The 24,689-nt window shown below is 32.1% G+C and overlaps 1 protein-coding gene across 1 annotated transcript in view; it reads left to right on the top strand.

Annotated features, from left to right (window-relative positions):
- LOC119645045 overlaps positions 1 to 24,689 on the top strand; it is a 166,936-nt gene that overhangs the window by 95,935 nt on the left and 46,312 nt on the right. Inside the window, 1 exon segment of the mRNA XM_038044851.1 lies at positions 21,236 to 22,567. Within this exon segment, the coding sequence (XP_037900779.1) occupies positions 21,236 to 22,567 (1,332 nt within the window).

Below are 24,689 nucleotides of genomic sequence, written 5' to 3'. Positions count from 1 at the left end.
GCCCGCTTTTATACTCTGCTTAATCCCATTTCTAGAGAAAGTTAAGTGGACTTTGGATCTAGCGAAAGTAATTTAAAAGATCACCGCTTCTTATTCGAACACTGCAGACCCAAAGTACGTAGACCTTGAAAAATAGGTCTCACGAAAAGAAAGTGCTCTTTTGACGTAAGACGAAATAATTTGACAGACATTTTACATATTTTTTTTTTTATTCTTTCGCGATTACGTAATCTAACTTTTATCAATTTTTCTTCTTTTTTTTTTTTTTTTTTTTTTTTTTTGTACTGTGAAAAGTTTTTCTTTTTTTACAACATACAACATTATTGATCGAAAAACTTGGCAGTATGTAGGCAGCCAAGTAGTATCAAATATCATAAAAATAACGAATAAGGTGAAGAAATAAAAGTAAAGTGAAGAAATCTTGCAAAGCTCTAGTAACGTTAACCGATAAATGTGAAAGGAACAATATTTTCTCATTCACGGAAAATTGCTACTTCGGTCCGAACCGCTTCCTGTACATAGTTCGTTTTGACTTTATATCCATCAGTTATGGGATAATTTGCGTTTCCATTAATAATGTAATGTCAGGTCTAGATAATGATCAACGATTTATTTAAGATTTAAGAGAATAGTTTTCTCAAAGAATATATAAAAAAAAATAAATAAATAAGTAAATAAAATAAAATCTGTTTTAATTTCGTTTGACTTTATTCCTTTTAAGCAAGAAAACGACTTTACATTGACTTTTATCTATTGCTGTATTCAAACACAGGCCGATGTAAATATATTTTGGCATGGTTGGCTAAAGTTTTTCATTTCCTATTAGAAAAACAATAATTTATTTCACTTAAATGAATTTGCATTTTGTGATTTATTACATGACTAAATTATATCGGTTGGTTACTTTATAGCAACGACAACAATAACCGCAACCTTAATATCATATGAAAAGTAAAGGAAAGGAAACAGATAAAAAGAGAAAGTAAGAGAGAGACAGAGGCATCTAGTACTGTTAGTAAAGTGTAGGAAAATAAGACTAAAGTAAAATTTATATCAATATTCTGCAGTAATTTGCCGGGATTGTGCAAAAACATACAAAAGTAAAAGATAACTAAAAGAGGATTAAAAGAAAAGACAACGAGCAGCCACGAGGGAGAAGTAGAAAAATTTTCAAAAAAAAAACTACATATATATATATATATATATATATATAATTACGATTAATAGTTCTCAAGTTGGATTGAGTTATTAAATTAAATTGGAAGACAATCTTGACAAAATGTCTGAGATAATATTATAAATCATTACTTGTACGCGTACGGTTCACCAAACGGCTTGAAAAAGTTTATTGAAGCAATCGTTCGGTTCGTAACGCTCAGATTAAAATATTCAGTTATCCATACGCGTTTCTAAAGTAATTAGCCTTTGGTTTTAATAAAAAAATTCGCCCATCATTTTATCTATTCAATGCCATATGAGAAGTTTTAAATGAGCATTTGCTCCAGATCGCGGCTAACCATATTGTCACTTATCTTCGATTGCATTCAATACCATTGCTGCTGCTCTTGATGTATATTAAAAGTTTGCTTTTGCCATTTGTTGCTAACCATTTCGCTACCATCTGACTGTGGGTGAATTTTTAGCTTCAAAATCGACTTTGAGACGGACGAATGCGCACACCGGCAGACATGAATAAATTGATTGGAGACCTATTTACGGTACATTCGCTTAATCGAAGACTTTTTTGATTGCTTCTCAGTGCTTTTCTTTTCTTACGATGCTCGCAAAGAGCCAGAAGCATTAAAGCATTAAGACTTACTTTGAGCGATGTGTTCTTTAAAAAAAAATATGGTTGCGAGATGTAAATAGACATTAACTAGATTCAATGTAGCTACGTAAGCTTAAAATGGAAAAATTTTTCGAAACTTTTTTTTTAAAGAAATATTTATTCCATGATTAAAGGTCAGAAAGTCAAGACCATCAACCGACCAAACTCAATACTTGAAACCATCTTCCTCTTGATGTTGCAAAGAGTACGCATGTCAAAAATGAGAAGAATTTTTGCACTATATCGACACTGTGAACCGTTCAATCACATATAAGCAAACAATACGCGGGAACAATAAGAGCACTCAGCATAGCTTCCGCATAGGTGAGCCTTGTAGGAATTACGACTACTAAATCGCTTGTGGTTGCTCTAGAGTTCACTTTAGTTGTAGCTATATAGTGAGAGCTTAATCGATAAAGATAATATATCGACTCCATTAACCTTACATAATTGGGTATATATTCACAAGGTTGTGACGACTTCCTATCTCTGTTTCTCCTTACCCAAACTTTTGTGGGCGTCACCTCGCACTCGTTTTTCGTATAGCGGACATCCCCTAAGTGATTGTTCGTAGTATAAAGCAAAATATAAGCAATTAACAAAATATATATATATATATATATATGTATTTCAATTTTGCAATTTTATTAACGATAACCTTATAAATGGGAGATGATTAGGAGACGACTTACTCAACGGATTTAGGGTTCATTCATCAAGTTGATTATGCCGCATTACCGAATCTTATACTTATTAATGCGAAAAAGTTCATAAAAGAAATGCGCAATTTAAAAAAAACAAAAAAAAAAAAGAAGATAAACTTAGCTATTTATTGAAATATCTAAAGTATTTCATTTAATTAAAATAACTAAAATCAAGTTTTGTGTATTTCTAAGAGAATTTTTCTGCTGTTTCTTTTCTTTTCTTTTCTTATTTTATTTTTTTTAGTTTTTTTTTTTTTTGTTTTTACTTCAGTTTTAGAAACATAAAGTTTTAACCGAAAAATATTTTAAACTAACTAACCAAACCCTTTTTGAAATTCTCTGCTCTGCACGCACACACTCGCATCAACCATGCTACGCAATGTTTTCATTAAGTATCATTCACATAGTTTGTATGCATGCAAGAGTACACACTAGTATGGTTTATTGAAAGTATATTTTAGACACGATGACGATGACAAGCAATGTCAAGAATTTGCTCAAAAAAGGCAAAAAAAAAAAAAAAAAAAAATAAAACAAAAAAGAAAAAATCTTTATGTAAAGAGTTTTGAGGGGGAAAGAGAAAAAAAACACATAATGAGAAACTTTGCAAAATTTCTACATAAATTTAGAATAAATGTGGGAGTGTATGTTCAGTAAACAACTATCGCAATACATACAAGCAAAACATACGCAAAACATCTGATAGATAGAACGCGTATAGAAAGCAAAATAAAACACAAAATAAGTAAAAACAAGCACCAAAGATATCCGAATGCATACAAAGCGAATCTCGAATGCCCCTTAACCATTAAGCTCTCAATTATATTTTTACTAAAAGAATTTATTGCATATTTTTCAGCATATATTTTGTAAATAAACAATATTTGAACATTGGTTTTTGCAAATTTTTTTTTTTTTGTTTATTACTTTTCCTTTTTCAAATACTATGTAAAAAGCTTTAACATTCCTTTGCATTTTTTTTTTTTTTTTTTTTTTTGTTCCAATCATAACGATATCAAATTTTTATTTGGCTATTTTTAGATTCTCACTCGTTATCTCACATCTATTCGCGCTATGTAAAAAATGCAAATGCCAATATTTGTACAATATTCCAGTTCAGTGTTCATAAATAACAAACGAGCCAGCCGCTGGTGTAGAGAAGCAAATGTAGAAAAAAAAAAAAAAAAAAAAAATAGAATAGAATAAGAGTTTTAATCTAATCCAGTTAATATTACGCAGGCTTTCTGGACAAACGAGATGATAAATTTATTATACTTTTAATTCTAGTTATTAATGAACATAGAAATGTGTAAATGTGTATGAATCTATATTGGCATACACCTACATGCACACATTTCTAACAGACAACAGCTGCGTATGTTTAAAAGATATATTAACACAATATGCTGTCAATGTGTCTGCTGTTGATTTGGTTGTATTTGCAAGGTTTTTATGCTTAAAAAAAATTTCGAATTTCTATCTCCACTATTGAAACAGAAAAGTTGACTAATTTTATCAATTTGTTTGCAACAAATTGAAACATATATGAGAAATTTATCTATATACCACGTTCCTCCATGCGTGACCATCAGCGAGTGTAGGTATGCTTGGTTCATCCGCTTGTTTCACTGATTCTTCAGTCTGCAGTCCTCTCCGCATCGCCTTTTTGCGCAAATGAATTTTTCCCATTCCGTAATTAGTCAATCTGAAAAGAGCCGACTGCTGATGCAATACTTCATCGCAGAAGCTTTAAGTAATCGGGTGAAGTGAGATTAGATCTTCATTGGTGATGCATATGTTAAATGTTCTGCTGTACGTTTATCAAGTCGTTCTTTCTTCAGCATGTTCATAGTTTCTTTTATGCGTCCATTTAGTCTGCCTGTCTGCTGACCTATATCGCTTTCTAAGGAGCCGTCCCAACTGTTTTCTTGTTTACTTGTGCTGCATGTGTATCCAGTTATTCTTCTAAGCACACATATTTAAAGAAAAAAAAAAAAATAATTATATCAGAATCAAAAAAGTTTTCTTGTAAATTAATTCAAAAATTAATATAATAAATCGTCTTTAGACTAATAACTTGTAACATTCATGCAAAGAGTTTGCCATGATTATCTTTCGAGAAAATGTCCCGAAAGTTGTAGAAAGTACTCGGAAAAGATATTTATACTTGTAGCTGAGGATTTTCGTTTCGAAACCAAATGTTAGAAAGTATGTGCACTTAGTTTTCATGTATTCAATTATTTGAAACTAATTACCAATGGTACGGATAATTTATTATTTAATATTTAGTATAGTAAATAAAAGTTGACGTTAACTATCCTAAGTAAATTACAAATTCTATGCGAGATCGTACAGCCGATCTGTGTGTCTGCATTTAAATCAAAAGATTCCCATTTCGTTTGTTTTCTTGATGGGTACCTAGAACACAACCAAGGCCTCCATCTTAGCTCTATTGTTATAATCTTTCTTTTGTTTCTTTTTTTGAATTCCGTTTGATGGGGAAAAAAAAAAAAGTTTCTAAACACGAGAGCAAGCATAAAATGTTCATTCATGTAAAAAGTTAGAACAAAACGAAATACATACGGACACACAGACCCACACATTCCCCATGCGAAGCCAGAAAATTTTCTAAACAAAAAAAAAAAAAAATGAATATATAATACACATACGCATGTATATATATATATATATATATATATGTATGTATGTATATCTATGTGTGTATATTTCTGCAGTCAAATGCTGATGATAGCGATGAAGGCAGCAAAAGTAGCAGCAGTGGTAGTGACGACAGTCGTTGCGCTGGTGATGGTATTGGTGTTGATGAAGGCAGTAAATAACACATCAACACATGTGCATTTATATAGCCTGAGATGGTATATACATATGTTTTATATACACAAGCATTCATTCATTGAATACTTTTACAGATGACAACGGGCACAGTGAGAGACGAAAAGTAATAAAAAGAAAAAAAAACAAAAAAAAAAAGAGAATAGAACAGAAATGCAAACAAAAATCACTAAACTGTGCTAAAAGCTTTGTGACAAAATACACTGCATTCGGTACATGTTGTTTTATACCAGTGTGTAAATAAGCATAGGCATCTGCCTATATGTATGTGTCGGTGTGTTTTGGGACTCACATAGCATTTGGAAAAACCCGGAAGATAACTTGACTTCATATTGAATCAACTTGATGTAACATACACAGCGGAAAAGGAAGTCCCAGCACCCTAACACACAGCCATAGATAGACATACACAATTACACATATATACTATTTATTATGAAAGCGTTCTTGTTAGCATTGATGGAATCCTTGCTTGTATATCTATTTGCCTGACTCGGTATATATATATATTAATGTATGTGTTTACGTTATTGCAGTACTTTTCAAATCTTTTTACCTCTAATTCTTTGCCGCACGTATCACGTCAACAACATATGTTCGTAAATGCGCGTATATGCTGGTGTAGGGGCCTTTATATAAAGTTTTGAACTTGAAGCACTTTATTAGAGTTACAATTTTCGGTTATATATCCTCAAGATGTTAAATTATATATATATATATATATATATATATTCGTTTTTACATTTTCCCTACCACGAACTTGTAGTCTTTAGCGTTTATGCCATGACATGTTGAATATTTGTAATATTTGCATTTCATCCGCTTCCAACTGAGCCAGATGTCAGCTTAAATAAAAGGCAAAAACGATAACGACTTTTTATTTTTATTATTTATTTATTCATTTATTTATTTTTATTTTTTATTTTTTTTTTTTTATCCTTTTCTTGGCACTTTTTGACATATCGACAATATTAACATAGTAGTACACACAGCCACCGCATTTGCTGTGTAAGAAAAGCAAAAATATTTCTTTTTGTGTGTTCCCTCGTTTTTGTTTGTATTTTATAGCAAAATTAAAATTGCCCTCATTTTCTGTAGGAGAACAAACTTTGCTTATTAGTTCTGTGCATATTTAACAGTGAAATGACATAAAAAATTTCATTTTCAATTTTTGTATTTTTTTTTTCCTTTTTTCTCCTGCACTATATATGTGTTTACATTAAATGGGAAGTTTGAAAACTACTACTACATACAATAAATTGAGCTTAAGGGCTAACAAATTACTAACGAATAGTTTGAACTATTCAATCGGATTTGAAAAAGAAATAAAAATGAAAAGCGAAAAGCAAAAGGAAAAAACAAAAGTAATTTTTTTTTTTTTTTTTTGTCTTTATTTAATCCTGCGCTATCTCGTTCATTATATAAACACGTGCAATAATTGCAATAACCAAATGCTTTATGCAATTAATTTAAACGACAACAGCAGCAACAATGAATATTCTATAGATACTCTACTCACATTTACCGTTATTTAGGTAAATACCATTCGCAATATTTTTATACATTTTGCTGTCATTCACATAATTGTAGATTAAATGTTTAATGTTCTTAAAATTATTATTTATTCATATCAACAGTATTCCGGTTGGCGTTGTTCGTTAAAGTTATACACTTATACACTTACCGCTAAAGCCTGCAGGCAAATTTATGCATACAGTTAACCTGACAAATAAACGTAAACGGCTGTTACAACTAACTGAAAAACTATTTAATTGAAATATTTACATATAAATATGTATGTATGTAGATACATATAAAACACATATACTTTAATAATCATGAGTATTTCGCTCAGTGTTCATGAAATAATGTGTTTATTATGTCGGCATGTAATGAGTCCTTGTGGATTTAAAATCCATACAAATAAGCACATGCCTACACATGCGCATACACACACACACACACACACGCGCGCGTACATACACAAAAATATGCAAACATATAATAATACATGCATAAATAATATACATATATATATATATATATATATATATACATGAATACATATATCTATATATATATACATGAATATCGTACATATATACATACATACATACATACATACATACATACATACATACATACATATATAACTAGATCAACATATTCCATAGCATGCATGCTTAGATGTTCAAACTTACGTATATATATTTTTAGAAAAAAAAAAAATAAAAATTAAAAAAAAAAAAAGTCAAGTGCATATACTTAGCTTAGTTCGGATACATTTTGACATAAATTGGATTTTTTTCTCATTTCGTTTTTGGTGAATAGATTTGCAACTGCTCGCAGCATAATATCATGCACTAAAGTAAAATTCATGTTTAAATGCAGTTTCTACTCAGTTTATGCAATAGCCATAAGGAGACTCATAACGTTAACGTATATCGTAGCTTTAGTCCATAAAATGGACTTAGAATAGATTAAATAGCAGATAATAACTACAATGTGGTTAAGTAATTGTACACTTACTTTATATATATATATATATATATATATATATATATATGTCTCTGTGTACGAAAGATAAAATATTGGAATAGTTAGCTTCAGTTTGATTTTGCACAAGAACAGATTAAATAATAACACAATGAAATAACATAAACAAGTAAGAAAATTATATTCCGCTGTATGGCCGAATCTTCTACACCTGCAATCTGTATCTATCTTAAAGACACAAATCAAAGAATATGAAATTTCAGTACTCCGTGATAATGTAGCGTTGCTCGAACGATATATATATTCATTCATCATAATACATTAAGCCGTTTTATCATATAAGTCTTGTTCTTACTAGGAAAGTTTGTGGGGGTTGGGGTTTAAGAGAAGGATCCATTCATAATAATATGTCAAGATATTACTTTTCATCGATTTTCGTCGATATATGTTAACACATCTAAGAACTTGTTGAACGACTATATGGGAAGCGGACGTGGAAATGATCTGATCCAATTCATTTTCCGATAAGCCTGAGTTTCTTAGGACAACAATTATGACTTTTTATCAAAATAGTTTAGAAAATTCGATCTATAGATTGAGCATACGAATGTATGAATAGATATCAGACGGATAAGTGGGCATACATACTTAAATCAAAAAATGATTCTGAATCGATTGGTGAAACAAAAAATGAATACACCTCGAGTCTTGTTCGATGTTGAATAAAAATACCTTTACTGACGACGCTTGTTGTTTTACTTCTTAGATCACCAAAGACTTCCGGCAAAGAATTGTCCGGCGTATCATTTAGGATTAACCGTTTTCCATAACTCTGAACGTACTATTGACAGGTGACCAGTTTTTGTCGAATTTAGTTTTGACTTTTTCATGCGCATCTGCTTTGCGATTGAGTTTTTTGCATATGTATCTTTAATGAATTTCTACGCATTATATTTAGCGTATAAGGCTACGTTAATCTTCCAGAGAGTACTTATAAATGCAAAAACCTCCTTTATATATTACGTGCACATATTTTACTTTAGTCGTCGGTAAGCAATAACTGGAACCCAATCTTTATCATATATTTACTTCTCTCCCTCTCTCTCTCTCTCGCAGAAATAATTTTTAATATGAAAATCCCTGAACTGAAATGCTGAAAGCCTAGCCCTGCCATGATTGCTTTTGATTATTTCGAACCTTTGAAATCAAACTTGTCCACAAATTAAAAAATATTTGGAAGATGAACCGTTTCAGAATCTGGGACACAATGAGAATTTTACATTTGCAATGAATAGTAAATTTGAACTTATTAATTTAATTATATTATGATTTTAATGTAGATACAGCAAATGCATCACCATTCTTATCGTATTTATATGCCGCAAGCTAGGAATACAATATCATTATATGAATTTGTCTAAATAGCAATTCAAAGTCAATTGCCTCGTTTCGGTTTCAAGGAAAATTATTAAATGGATTTTATAACATGTATATGCACAACGCATTTATATATATAAAAAAATATATATATATATATATATATATATGTATGTATATATCACAAAAAGTAATAATCTTCCATACGTTCACCAATAAGAGCCCACTGTCAAGCGCTCAAAACAATTCTAGACAATCGAGACGTACAACTAATTAAATCAATTGAATTGCCAGACATGCAGTAAAACATATACACATACACATACCAACACACACACACACACACACACACACACACACACACACATATAAACACGCTCATGTTTACGCAAACACAAATGCACATTTATCACTTTTATAAATAATGTATACTTGTGTGTATTTGCAAAATTTAAATGTCTGCGTATAAATCACTTAAAATGAGGTATAACATCAACAACAATAAAAACAACAACAATAAACATGACAACAATAAGAAGAGGCAACATTGTTTTGTAACGTGCGAGCGGTAACCTGCCACAATTAAATTATAAGAGTGATCGAGAACAGTTATTGTTGTCAGTTTAAATCAAAAACGTATTAATAATTACATACATACAAGCATATGCAGCGACGAATGCAAACACTTGCATAATACAATATTCAAGTAGCCACACAAGCGCATCTACGCACGGACCCATACGCGCGCCCTTACATACCGTATGTGACTCTATTGAAATTATTGCATTTTATGTTTTTGACTCTCTCTCTCTCTCTCTCTCTCCCACCGCTGCTGCGTAAAATATGTGCAATGCGGTTTAATCTGGACTACTTAACTCATGTCAGAGGTAAACCAGTCAGTTTAAACTGTTTATAATGCATTCACACACACACACACACACACACACACACACATTCCTATGCATGTATTGTATGTCTATACATACAATTACCTATGAACGCGTATATATGTGTGATTGTTTGTAGGCAAACTTTATATGAATACATCCGTGATGTGTATACCATACCCTGCATACAAACAATGTAAACAAAGAATGGGTATAAATGAATAAATAATCCAACCATTTGTTGATAAATGTTGTTGCTGTTGTCAATTCGATATGTTGCACCGTTGTTTTGCTATTTGGTTTTTTTTTTTTGTTTTTCGCTTTTTATATTCTGCTTTCGGGCACATTATTCAATAAAATCGCTTTGCGTTTTGTTTTTTTTTTTTTTTTTTTCATATAATACGTACAAAGTGTTATTTCGTTATTTTGGTTACAGTATTTCCGTGTTGTCTGGGTCGAATTTTTATTGTCCTTGTTTTTATTTTGTATTTAACGATAACTGGTTCAATTTCTCTCTGTCTCTCTCTCTCTCTCTCTCTGTAGTGCTTTTCCTAGGGTCAGTAACGGTTAACGTTACTATTATTCTGCTCGTAACTGTAATAAATCATGAACAAGTCAACATTGAAGATGTTAGGCCGATGTACATTCACATTTAATGCTTAAGCATTGCTTTTGTTTTGGTCACTAGATAAGAGAAAGGGAACGATTTATAGAACATTTTCAATGTGTTTGCGTGTGTGTGTGTGTGTGTTTGCACGTTTAGTGCAATCGTTTAGCAACAATTTTTATGTCATTACTTTAAACTTTTCGAAGAAAGTTGTTCTCGAGTCAAAGAAAGTTGTTAAAAAGTCAAACGACAGATCATACTTTCTTCGCTATTAAGGGCAATTGTTGAAAATAAAAAAAAAAAAATCTTTTTTTCATATATGAATAAATCTCTCAATAGGCAAGCTGCTAGTTTAGATAGTTCGGATTCGAATTTTTTCAATTTTCCAATCATATTCTGCTATAGTCCATAAAGTGTTTTTCTTTTTCTAGTTTTTCTTACTCTGTATATGCTTAAAAGCTGATAATACTGGCTGGTAATTGGAATTCAATTGAATATTTATTTTCAGTCCTTCAAATTTATGACTTTGATAAAAGCAGCGACGAAGGAACAGATGTACGAAAATCCTAAAACAGTAACGAATGATTAGCAATAATTATGTTTCCACCTTTTCGCTTATAGGACTTGGAAATCTAAGATGCCATAAAATATACGCACAGATATATATATAATTAGCACTTTTACGTCCGAAGAATTTTCATATTTTTTTAAAAGTATTTGAATTTTTTTGTAATTTCGGTTACTTTATTAATATAATAATTTTTTTTTTTCTATTTTTTTTCTATTTTTTTTTTTTTTTTTTTTTAACATTTCTTATAATAAATATATAAATTCATGTCTTTATTCTCTACATAAAGTGTGTGTGTGTGCTATTGCATGTAATAACAATTTTCATGTTAAATTGTGCGAGTATATCGCATATTAGAGATATTTTTTTTCCTAAATTGGTAGCACTAGGACAGATATCTGTCACTGTTAATTTCACATTGTAAAAACTATTTTATCCAAAAACTATTTTAACCGATCGTTATCAATCAATTATCAATCCATCATGAAATGCATTATTATGTGATGTGATACTTGGACGGCAGATCAATCGAATCAATATCGAGCAAAGATTGAGACCAAGATCGAAAAAACCAAGCGAAAGTCGCTCAAAAGCGAAAGTGATCTTAACACTTGTCTTCGATTATCGCGATGTTATGCACTATGAATTCCCGAAAAAATGTACGGCTCGCAATTAAATATCATATACCATATCGCCTCATATACTTATTCCTATAATGACTATTCAAAATAATGTTTCATTTGGGGAAATGGTAGAAGCATTGGTCCGATGCGGATCAATTTCAACAGCGTTCGTACTTGAGGTGGAATCAAAACATGTCAGTGTACAAAATTTCAGCAAAATATCACAAAAATTGTAACCCGTGGATGTAACACAAGAAAAAAAAACCCGACAGACGGACAGATTAGCTTAGATAATAAAAGATGAGTTTATTTGAAATGCTTCGGGATGTTACATACGCTCGCACAAACTTAATATACCCCACATTTAATGCACCATAAGTGATGAAGTAGGGTATTCAGTAATAATGAGTGGAATGATGATTACGTGTTAGGCCACTTTTGAGTTTTGGGTAACACAATTTGTGCTATGCATCTATTAAATAAAATATATGATAACTTTCTATATATGTAGTTTTTAAAGAAAGCGATCACAGCCAACGGCGATAACCTTAGAAAACTCCAAACCATAAATCAGCAAAAAAAAAAAAAAGGCAATATCAAATAAAGTATACAAGTATATAAGTATATGTATGTATATATACAAGTAAAATGTATACAAGTTCAGTTATGCTTAATTTATTGAATGAAATAAAAAATAAAAAAAAAACATTTGATACAAAAAAGAATCGAATCCAGTATTGCAGACATTTTAAATGCTTATGCTTGGACATACACTACAGATAACGTTTAGGTTTGCTAAAGGGTGTTCCCTTCTCACTTGTCAAAACCAGAAAAAAGTTGTCGAAACAGTAGCCATTGTTTGCCATTACTTTATTGGCTTTACCTAAACTGTGATATAAAAAGAACATACAAAACAACTAAAGCCACTGCTTTTTCTGGTACTATAACTTGCAAACTGCTGATGTCAGTCAGTTCTTTAAAAAAAAATTTATATAAAAAAAATAAATAAAAAAGGAGAACAATATATTATAGCAATCGAGTTTGCGATTGCATTTTTCAATATCTAATATCAGACTTTTTCTAATATTGCATTTTTCTCTAAAAAATCAACGTAACTGTAACTATTACTATCGTACATTTTACAATGCAAAGCGATAATGGCATCGCAAATGCCATTAACAATATTGATTCTTAGCAAGATCGAAATCCTTACTTACACTGAGTGTGCTTTCATCTATTTATAATATTATGTCAAAATGATATTTCTGATATAAATCATCCTTTATGTGGTTTCGAAAGTAAACGTAAGTGAAACTTATTTCTGATTAGGACTTGAATCAATGTCTTTTCAATATATATAGTTATGCATAGCATGCAAAAATGGAAACAATGGGCCCATGCATACATTTCGAGCATGGACCGTCAAACAATCATAATTGATAAAATGACTTCGTAAATAAGAATTTTTACTCCTTCCGTGTAACATAACATGAAACATATATATGTGATGTTGTTGAAGGACTTTCATATATACTTACTATAACTTTTGGCTTTGGTTTGTAGGGTGAAATTTATCATTTTTTTTAAATGCAATGGATTTACCGTAAATTCAGAACACTGAAGAATAACAGAGTAACATGTCATACACTTTTATATTGGGAGAAAGATTTAAAGAATGTATCTTGTGTTATAACTCTATCGGACTTTTTAAGCCAACAAACCTGGAACACTCTCTCTCTCTCTCTCTCTCTCTCTCTCTTTATCTCTTTCTCTCTTTCTCTCTTTCTTTCTTCCTCTCTCTCTCTCTCTCTCTCTCTCTCTTTCTCTCTCTCTCTCTCTCTCTCTCTCTGATGAAATAAGGGCGATGCGTATTCCAGAATCGTACTCAGGAAGCTCTCATGCACGTGATTCAATATCTAAAATAAAAGAAAACTCATATTAATACCTCTTACTGTTTACTCTTGATTATAAATTAAAAAAAAAAAAAAAAACAATTATTTGATGCTCCCACATATATACAAATTTGTATATATTAAATGCTCAAATAAATTGAGGACCATTAAAATTGATTGCTTCATCAAACTTACCTAACACGTTAAGTTTGCTTAAAAGTTTAGTTATACATGGCTTAAATATTGATGCTTGGACGATCTAAGTTTCACTTGTTTACCAGCTGTTGTTCAGGGCATATCAAAGTTTGATGAGATGGATGTCATTTCGAAGACGATATATGTTTTTCTATTTTTAGCTCGATTAAACTGGGAAAGTATGCAATTAAAGCTACGGAAATGCATTAGACACTGATGAAATAGTTGAAAAGTAATTTAAGAGATTTTATGCAAAAAATTGTGGCCTTAATAACGATGAAAACTCGCATACATCCGCCCGTTTCCAGTAAAAGCAACTTAGTGTGCGCTCTTCAGCTTATTCGAGGAACCTCTCCCAGCCACGGCGATCTGCCTTCTTCTGATCACCATACAATATAACTATCTCATTTCGGAACCATTTAGGTTCTTCCGCAAGCTATTCTATAAAAGCCAAAGACCATAGATCACGATGGCGAATATTTCGATTAAAGAATATTTGAAATAAAGTTGAATTTTCTATAGACAAAATTTATTTGCACACCTATTATAAAACATTATTCCTCTTCCTATCGTATATTCTATTCTTGACAATGTTAAAATATCAATCATCATTTTGTAGATGAATTGCGAAAATGAACGCAAAACAGATTTTCACCAGTAAAGAAAAATCAATTTTCATTATTTAACCATCTCATTAAAACACTACGAAATTTTTGTTCAAATTTTTCATGACAATATTGTTATGAGTCTCTCTCTATCTATTATTGGATTAATATCTATTTCGTCGTAACTTAATCCACTACATTCATTAACTGGAAATTTTTAGCGATAAAGTGACGAAATTTATTTGCTATATATGTATGCGACAAAATCGATAACAATCTATTCATTGATCTGTAACGTTAATCGAACGAATCATGTCAGTTTTAATTGATGATAGGAACTTTGACTGATAACTGTATGCATTCACAAAGAGATGATGAGAGATCAATTGATAGTAAACTTTTCACCTTAACATAAAAAAATATTTACGTGAAATTTCACTGATCTATGGAAGAAAATCTTTTTATCGACAAAATAGAAATGAATATATTCATGCATACATAGTCACACTTATATATATATATATATACATAAATACATACATATATAAATAGATGCACACATAAATACGTAGGTTCGTATAGAAAACACACACACACACACACACACACACACACACACACACACACACACACACACACACACACACACACACACATACATACATACATACATACATACATACATACATACATACATACATACACACACACACACACACACACACACACACATTTCGCGGCAAGTATGATACACACATACATACATACATACATACATGCATACAAACATACATACATACATATATATATATATATACAAAGATACACACGTGTGTATACAAAAAATAAATAAATAAATAAAAACATACATATATATATGTATATACATACGTACGTATAGAAAAAAATGAGGCACATCTTTCGTTTAAACTTTAGCTTTTTATGGGTTAATAGTACTGGACTTGATATCTATGTAAACTTTTATATCGATATACTCAATTGTTACATGCATTTTTATAAACATACAAAAGTGAGTTTTTCGCTTTTCACTTCATCTGCTCAGGACGTCATACGAAATATTTTCTATCTTCTGATTTTGATTTGAAACATTTTTCATTTTATAAACAAAACCCATTTCCTCTCTTTCTTTAGCATAGCACTACTGTACTGAACATACATGCTTGCTTTTAAGACTTGCTTTCATAGTTCAGACACCTGTTAACAATAAAAAATCGTAATCTTAACACATATCGCAGGATAACATCTATCTCTATATCTATCTCTATCATTATCTAACAACGATAGTCTTGAAGTTTTATGCCAAATGAAAAGCATTTGATGAAAACGTGACCTCTCTTGCTGTTAAATTGTTGCGGGTGAAAAAAAAGAGCTTGCTTAACGAATCTTAAAGTCCACAAATAACTACGATTCAGACTAGGCTATACATTAACATCGACAGTAAAGCTGAATATCTATGGGCGGCCATGGATTGTTCCAAACAAATGAAACCATTATTACGTAAAACTATTAACCATAACTGATGTCAATAGGACAACAAATGGAAGCATTATGCTATAACTAATGTTATTATCATTTTTCAACGAATCTGCCCAGGAAATGTTAACACGACTAACCTGGAATATGCTACTTTCCACGCTACTATTAGCAGACATTGCTTTCTCGGATTAACACTGTCTACAATCAATGATTTAACGTCTGTTCGAGCAGGAGTTTTAATCGCATGGTGATATCAAAAAAAATAAATCTGTTTATGCATAAAGCGTGGTTGTCCTTCTAGAATCACTTGTTTTTTTCATTCTCTTTTCAAATTTTCAATTTTTTTTTTGGCCAAAGATACTTCGGAAATTCGTTGCACATGATAGTCATACATGTACATACTTTTACATATATATATATATATTAAAGATGTATCTATAAAGATATAAACGTTCGCGTGCGTGTATGTATGCAGTTATAAACGCGTATGTCGAAATTTATTTAGCACGAACGAAAAAAACACCATCGATAGCTAGCACTAAAAACACATTAATCAATTTGTTTTTTTTTTTCGTCTCTTTTTGTTTTTTATAGTACGTCGTCTTTACGTACAGTGCAATGTCAACAGTTTCCTTACTAATGGATTGATATTGAAAAAGGAGAATTAGTTTGTTTTTCTTTAAAAATTTGAAAAATGTGTTCGATTTCTTCTTTTCTTATTATTATTATTATTATTTTTTTTTTTTTTTTTTTTTAATCTTGTATATATGCAGTCTGTCTGCGCCGCAGTCTGCTCCCAAACGCAATTGTAATTCTAAGCAAAAGCAGTTACTTTTTCATTCTACAATTATATTAAGTGTTTTGCATTGAAAAAATTATTATTATTTGTTTATTTTAACATCTTTTGCTTCTTTTTTTATGTTTATATTTGCAAAAAAAAAAATTGTTTTTCTATTTTATTTGTACAATAAAACCATAAATTTTGTATCGTGTTGAAACGTTCAAAACAAATAAATAAATATACTAAGCTAGTACAGTCATGAACATATATAGACAACACTTTACCATGGAAAATAAATATTGTAATAAAAAAAGTTAGATGATGATATCTGTAGTACTGAGTACAGTACGGATGTTGTATATATGAATGATATGGTGTACTGCAGTATTAGTCCTAAGCTGCTCGGCTACAGTACGCCAAGTCTAGCCGTCTCATATAATGCCAATGTAGCTCGGCAAGAGACGTTCCCTAACTATAAGCTTTATGCTTCAGGCGGATTTAACGCCTTTAATAAAATAGCGAGTTGAACGCTAGGTTGAGTTGATTGATAACAACTGATTTTATTCGATTCTTACCTGGCTATTTATACAGAAATTATTACACTAAATTATTCTAACGTAAACAGATAGTAATTGTTTGGATTAGGGCGCGTGGCATCGTATTGCATTACGAAATGCAATACCCAGCCTGTTGAAGTACGACAAAATTTTTGTTTTACTTTTTTTTTTTGTTTACAGAGTTATGCAAACTTAGCATAATTCTGTCGCACTTCAAAGTGGATGCATACAACGGTATGCGATCACACTACAATATAAAGATTTATATTAAGTGATTTATTTAAAATACAGTACAAACAATATATGCCAAAAAATTTGCTTTTATTTAAAAATATAATTTAAAATATATATAAAATCAACTTTTAAATATTTGTATAATAGATTAAAAAAAAAAAAAAAATGCACATTAAAAATGAGAAAAATTAATAAAAAAAAAAAAAAAAGAAGGAAAAAGGGTAAAAATTCTTTGACCATAGATGCAACACAATATTCCTTATCTCGGAAAATCTGTAATAACAATGAAAGACTGACTACGTTTTTCTTTCCTTCTCCTTCAATAATTCCTCCTTGTCTTTTCCGAGTTTCGGGCAAAATTTTCGCCAACTTCTTGTTTCTTGCGATGTGAAAAGCTCTTCCCTACCCATAATGTAGCCTTCGAAATGCTGCCTTTCCGGTCCAAGAGCCTTTCTATCTGCAACTTTCTGTGAGCTTCAAGCATTATTCATTTCCTTTAGCACTACATAAAGTAGGCCGCTGCCCATGCGTTAATATCCACCTCCTGGCATATGCCGTCGAAACTTTCTTTCTTGCTTCTTTTTATCCGTGTCTTTAGATCTTTACGGAGATCTTTATGTAAAGCCACGAGAGCAACGAGACTCTTTCTCCATCCAGATCACCTCCCTTTTCGTCTGGCCTTTAGGCAGTCTTTTCTAAACGCCTCTATCTTTCTACGTTCTACTAAGTTTTCTCTTTGTCGGCGTTGACGCGTCATACGCTCCTGGCAGAATGGCTTGAGTTGATCCGCCGCACTTTCTCTCATTTTATACGCCTCTATAATCAAGTTGAAACGGTTTTCGTCGAAGGATACATTCTTATAATTCAGTTCGATTGCACCTTTTTAACAATTTTAACCTTGATGCCCAGACGTATTGCCTGATGGTCACTGTTTGTATATGCTTCGATCAGCAACCACTTGCAGCTTGCTGCTATGCCGCCTAACAAAGATGGTATCAATTTTTGATATCATTCCTGGCTTTCCAAAGGTATTGCTACGCCCGCGACTAAGAAGTGTGAAGGCCAGCACACCCCCAAAAGACACAAGTCTCCTGCATTATTGATCCTGGGTTAACGCCCAGGAATTGCGACTTCCTGGAGTTACAATTGGGGTTTTATTGTCCATATCCGCTACTACTTCTTCCAGTGTGTGTTTGAATTCGTGCTACGACCAATTTGGGGAAGTCGCTCCGCCTGGAGTGCGTATCTTGTAAGGCAGCTACACTGCATATCCAAATAGCCATTTTTTTTAGTCCTGCGGGCTATTAGCCTACTGCTGCAGATTCTTCTTTCATGGTTCGCTCACAAACACCAGACTAACCTATCTTTCGCCATTCGTCTAACCGTTGATCTGGTCCTGTGCCGCTTTCTGGATTATCTTCTCGTCCGGCCACGCAAATTGAACTGCGGCCGTGAACAACATTGGTTCGGAGCCCGTTTCGACCGGATGGCACTTGTACCTACTCAGATAACGGAATATCATCACCAGCCTATTACGTCAATTCTCACCTTTTGCCCAGTATACCTTATCTGTCTCGGTCTTAACGCCTATTCACAGGCTTATTTCGCGGATCACCATACCACGTTGTTACGCACTTACTGGGAGTATAGGGCACCTACACACAGGACAGCGAGTAGTCGCGTTGTCGCCGAAGATTCGTGTGCAGGATCGTGTGACCTTTTCAATTTATTTATTTATTTATTTATTTATTTTATTCCACTTATACTAGAAACTCAACTAAACAAGTAGCAGTCGAGTTCAATAGGCTCTTAATGCAAAACTAATATTAATTAACAATAAGATTGAGTATAAGCATAATAAAACAAATAAGAAGAGAAAAAAAAAAAAGAAAAAGAAAAAAGAAAAAAAAAGAATGTACACTATCAGCATAGGAGCACACTTACAACCGGTACAGGACCAAATTGCAAATGAACCCCTAAGCCATCGCAAACATGCATAAGCCTGGCAACCGATAATAAATTAACAATAATTCACTTTCGAAACGTAACGACTTTTTAAGGATGAAAGCTAGTTTAAATACGACATAGGTAAATCGCGCGTATTAAGCAATGTTGCTTTAATGGACTTTAAAGAGTCCGATAACGAGAATAAGTGGTAGACGTCATTTAGGTTCTTGCAAACGACTCTGAGCGGATTGAACAGCTCATAATTAAATTTACACTGATTAAGCTTTACCAAGATAAAGTGCCTAGAGAAGCGGTTAGGGACATTGAAGCTTACTTCACCAAGTAATGAAGACGAGTCAATAGCACCATTTATTACTTTAATTAGAAAGGAAACGCCAAGAACAAATCTACGTTTCTCAAGAGACGGTAGGGACAGCAGAAGCAACCTATTTTCATACGAAGGAAGAGAGGCAATCGGATCCCAACCCAAATTTCTAAGGGCAAACAGCAAGAATTGCTTTTGAACTGATTCAATTGAATCTACGTAGCACCTATATGAAGGAGACCACACAACTGAGGCATACTCGAGTATGGGTCTAACCAAACACATGGACAGCCTTTTCGTAATGTAGGGATCATCAAGCTCTTTGGACCACCTTTTTATAAAACCAAGCGCGGACCTAGCTTTGCTAATCGAGAGCTCAATATGCAATCACCCCTCCTTTTCAACCGCTCTTATTCTGTGACTGCTTATTGCTTATTCGCAACTAGCCCCTTAATATATATCGGGAGGTGGGTGCAGGCCGATCATAGTACGCCACAATAGCCTGAGTTCAGCCCTCTGTGCGTGTGTGTGTGTGTGTGTCGATTTATATTTGTGATCGTATATGCGCCTATACTTACAGCCGTGCATGTATACGCACAATTTAACCGATAGCCGATAAAGTATTTATGTGTTCACATTATTTTATTCACGGGCGAAAAAACGTTTCAAATGTAATAAAACTTTCATTGAAATATAAAAATTTTATTGCTTATAAATGACTTTTTACTGCGTAACAGTTAACATTAATTGCTTGCTAACTGTTCTTTAATAAAATTTTTTATGAATTATTGAGAGCAGCATACAATATTCATTAGTAAGTAAAAAATTTCTAGAATGATTTCATATACATTTTCGTAATTGTTATTGGCTTTAGATAGACGCAGCTGATGAAAAACAAAAAAAAAATTTATTACTCGATGACGTTCGAGATACACGAAGAAATATAAATTTTTCGATTTCTAGGCTTTATTTCATTGTTGAAACTTTTCAAAAGGAAAATGAATAAAAATTGATTATGTTTCATATTTAATTTTCTAAAAATACTTTTGAAAATTTTCAAATAGAAATTTGAGTACATTGCTGTGTTCATGCACATGCATGTATTGCAATTCTCACTACATTTTATAAATACAACCATATAAGTAAAACTAAAAGTTTTTCTATTATTTGTCATAGCATATAAAGCGATATCAAAAATCTTTATATTAAAATTGTAATAAATAACAAAAGAATTCCTTTTACGATTCGTTTCATTACAGTTCCAACGATGATGATAAAATGGCAACAAAAATACAAAAACAGAAAAGATTTAAAATTGCAACAGGAAAAAGGCGACGAGGCAACAGCAACAACGACAACAGCGACAATCACAATTTCAAGCACAGTTCAGTCAATAAACGAATACAAAATTTGCCAAGACGACGGAATTATGAAAACTGCAACAGCAGCAGCAGCAGCAATTTTCTGGGGGAAAACGAAGAAAACAACAGTGCAGTTGAATATTTTAGAAAGTTGTGAATATGAAACTTTTAACAATGGCAGTAAGAACACATGTGCCGACATATGTTATAAACCATTGCAAGAGCATCAGAAACAAGAAGGAAAAGAAGAATTAACATTAAGGCAATGTTGTACATTAGCGAAAGCAACACAATGCAAAGAAAAAGCAATATCAATAAAATGGCGCCAACGTGCGACAACAACTGCAATGACATACACTAGCCCACCACTACCAATACCGCCGTCATCATTACCATTATCAAACGGCATTGATTGCAGTGACAATTCCCTAAATAGCAGCATTAGCAATATTAGTTGCCGCAGCAGCAGTAGTAGTAGTAGTAGCACTAATAGTAGTAGTAATACTAGTAATAGTAGTAGTAGTAGTAGTAGTAATAGTATTAGTATTAGTGGTAGCAGTTGCAGTAGAAGTAATAGTAGCAACAGTATTAATACTAGTAGGAGTAGTAGTGACTATAATAGGAATAGTAATAGTCGTAACAGTAGCAGCAATAGTTGTATTAGTAGTAACAGCAAGAGCAACAGTGCCACTAACAAAGCAATCGACACTATGTTAACTTCATTGAAAACTGCCACAATAGCAACTCAATCGGTGGGGATTTCAACAGAACCAGAGTGGAATAAATTGATGCCACTGAAGGCGTCTCTCACCACAAACATGACCACAGCACTGTCATACTCAAAACTGCCAGCATATTATATAATGCTCTTTTGTTTACTTGCCGTACTAACTGCAGCGACAGCAACAGCAACAGCAACAGCAACACACTCAGTATCCTTATCAGCATCATTAATGTCAAAACTTTTAGAAAGCCCCGAAGCACCGGCTGTAGCTGCTGTATTAGCATCATCCTCATCATCATCATCATCATCGTCATTGTCGTCATTGTCGTCATTTGCTTCCACTGCCAGACCAATGTCATTGTTAGCGGCCTCATCCTTATCTTTCTCCGGCCAATGTGCTCTTTCTGAGTTTAGTTGTTCGAACGGACGTTGTGTACCACTCAGCAAATACTGCAACAATCTGAATGACTGCGGAGATGGAAGTGACGAGCCACGGTTCTGTACACGTAAGTTAAAAAAAAAACAAAGGACAATTAATGCCAACAGAAACAACAAAAACTAACGCATACATACAAAAATTTTGACAAACGAAACATACGCACTTTCTTACATTTTCACACGCATTAACTGAGTGAGTTAAGTTAATACCTATGCTACCTTACTGCGAATATAATTTGAATTTGCATAATTTTTGAAGCGTTATCTAAACTATGCCAATCACAAGTGTTGCGTCCTTTCAGTGACACTTAATTACACAACTTGATAGCATTAAAGCGTACTATTTAAATACATACTCATACAAATATACGTACATATACATATACATATACACATACACATCCATAGACGTATACGTCTCAACCTTTCTTGTGTAAGGGCAAGCATCTGATTAAATTATTTTGCAGAGTTTAATATCCGTTTACATACATTTACGGACAGACGGGTATTATTTCCGGTAATTTCCAACTACTAAGTAAACGCTTTTATACTATCTACCTAAAGGTATATCGAAAATATCATCTCATTTGAAATGGAAAGAAATGTCTAGCTAGAAGGCTCCGTAGGGCATATGCATGATAATCGATAGAAGCGAAGAGGGATTCTTTTTTTTTTCATATTTTAGCACTTTCCTCTAACGGTATGATATTCGAAAAAGAATACATTTTCAACAGCCACCCGTACTCGTACACTTGTATCTATGCTCTATTAGCCCATCCGAATAGCTTTCTTAGGACGGTATTATGTTGTCTTCTGTAAGAGTCGTTTTTCATCTCGAAATATTGCTTAAAGATAATGCTTAACGAATGCGCAAAAAAAGAAATAAGGAATGAATAGAAAACAATAAAGAAACATCTCTCGCGGTTTTCCTTTACTTAACCTTGGCTTAAGCCAATTATTTTAAATTCTAACGGTTTATGATATTATTATTATTATTATTATTATTACTATAAATTTTGCCAGAGAATAAATTCCAAGACTAAAGTCTTAAAGCACTAGCATCTAAGGCTTTCGGCTTTACTAAAAAACTCTACCGCACTTGAGATTTGAACCCACGACCATTGAGTTGCTAATCGAGAGTCTTGCCTACTCGGCCATTCAGGCGGATGGGATGGCGATAATTGCCGAGTGAACCACACAAAAATGTTTATAACTTTAATTTAATAAGAAAATGTAACCTTTGCCACATCCTTCCAACGAAATCTGTCGTTCGACTGCATTTGCTTTCATTAAACAATGTCCCCTCAAAAACCTTAGGGTATATGTAAATTCATTTAGAAGGCTTTTTAAGGTTTTTTTTTTCTTGCATCTTGACTGATCGATTGCTTTACCCTTATTGACGCGTTCATGGTATAAGTGAATTTTTTTTATTTCTCTTCCCCTGCCCGAAAAATCATATTAATATCGTTCTCACATATACTCTCAGATTCACTGTTAATGCATACATTTATGAAGCCTTAAGCTTACAACACTTGAGCCTTAGAAAAATAGATGTATAGATACGGATAACTAGATCGTTACAATAGATGGATACTGCATTTGGAGATCCCCCAACATTTGTCCAAGCGTATAATATATAATATGCAGATGACAAACTTCGCAGCATTATGTATAAAAATTTATGAATAATATCTTATGAAATTATGTTAATTTCATTTCACTTCTTATCAGTTAAAAGCAGACGTAAGTAAAAATGAGTTTTAGAGCAAAATTTGCATCAAATTGATATAAAATTGTTTGCATAGTAATAGGTAAGGGGTTGTCGTTAAAAAATTTTAATATTCGTCTTTATCTCTTTTATATATTATTTATGCTACTTAATTATTTTTCATAATTAATTTTCATAATTAACTTTTACATATAGTAATAAAATATCTAATATAATATATGTGTAATCCTTTAGTATAATTATAATAATAATAATAATAATAATAATATAATAATAATATATATAATCCTTTAGTAAGTGAAAAAATTTTTATATGAAAATCTTAATAATGTATTTACATGAATTGCAACATAATTAAATTCAGATTATGTCACATAAGAGAATATTTTGTTTAAAAATATATCATATTTCCTGACATATAAATGAATTTTAATCAAGCACCCTATACGGCTTAAAAATTT

This window comes from Glossina fuscipes, unplaced genomic scaffold (assembly GCF_014805625.2).
Source record: "Glossina fuscipes isolate IAEA_lab_2018 unplaced genomic scaffold, Yale_Gfus_2 1, whole genome shotgun sequence".
Classification (NCBI taxonomy): Eukaryota; Metazoa; Arthropoda; class Insecta; order Diptera; family Glossinidae; genus Glossina; species Glossina fuscipes.
Note: the sequence above shows the minus strand (reverse complement) of the source record. Positions and strands in the feature narration are given on the sequence as shown.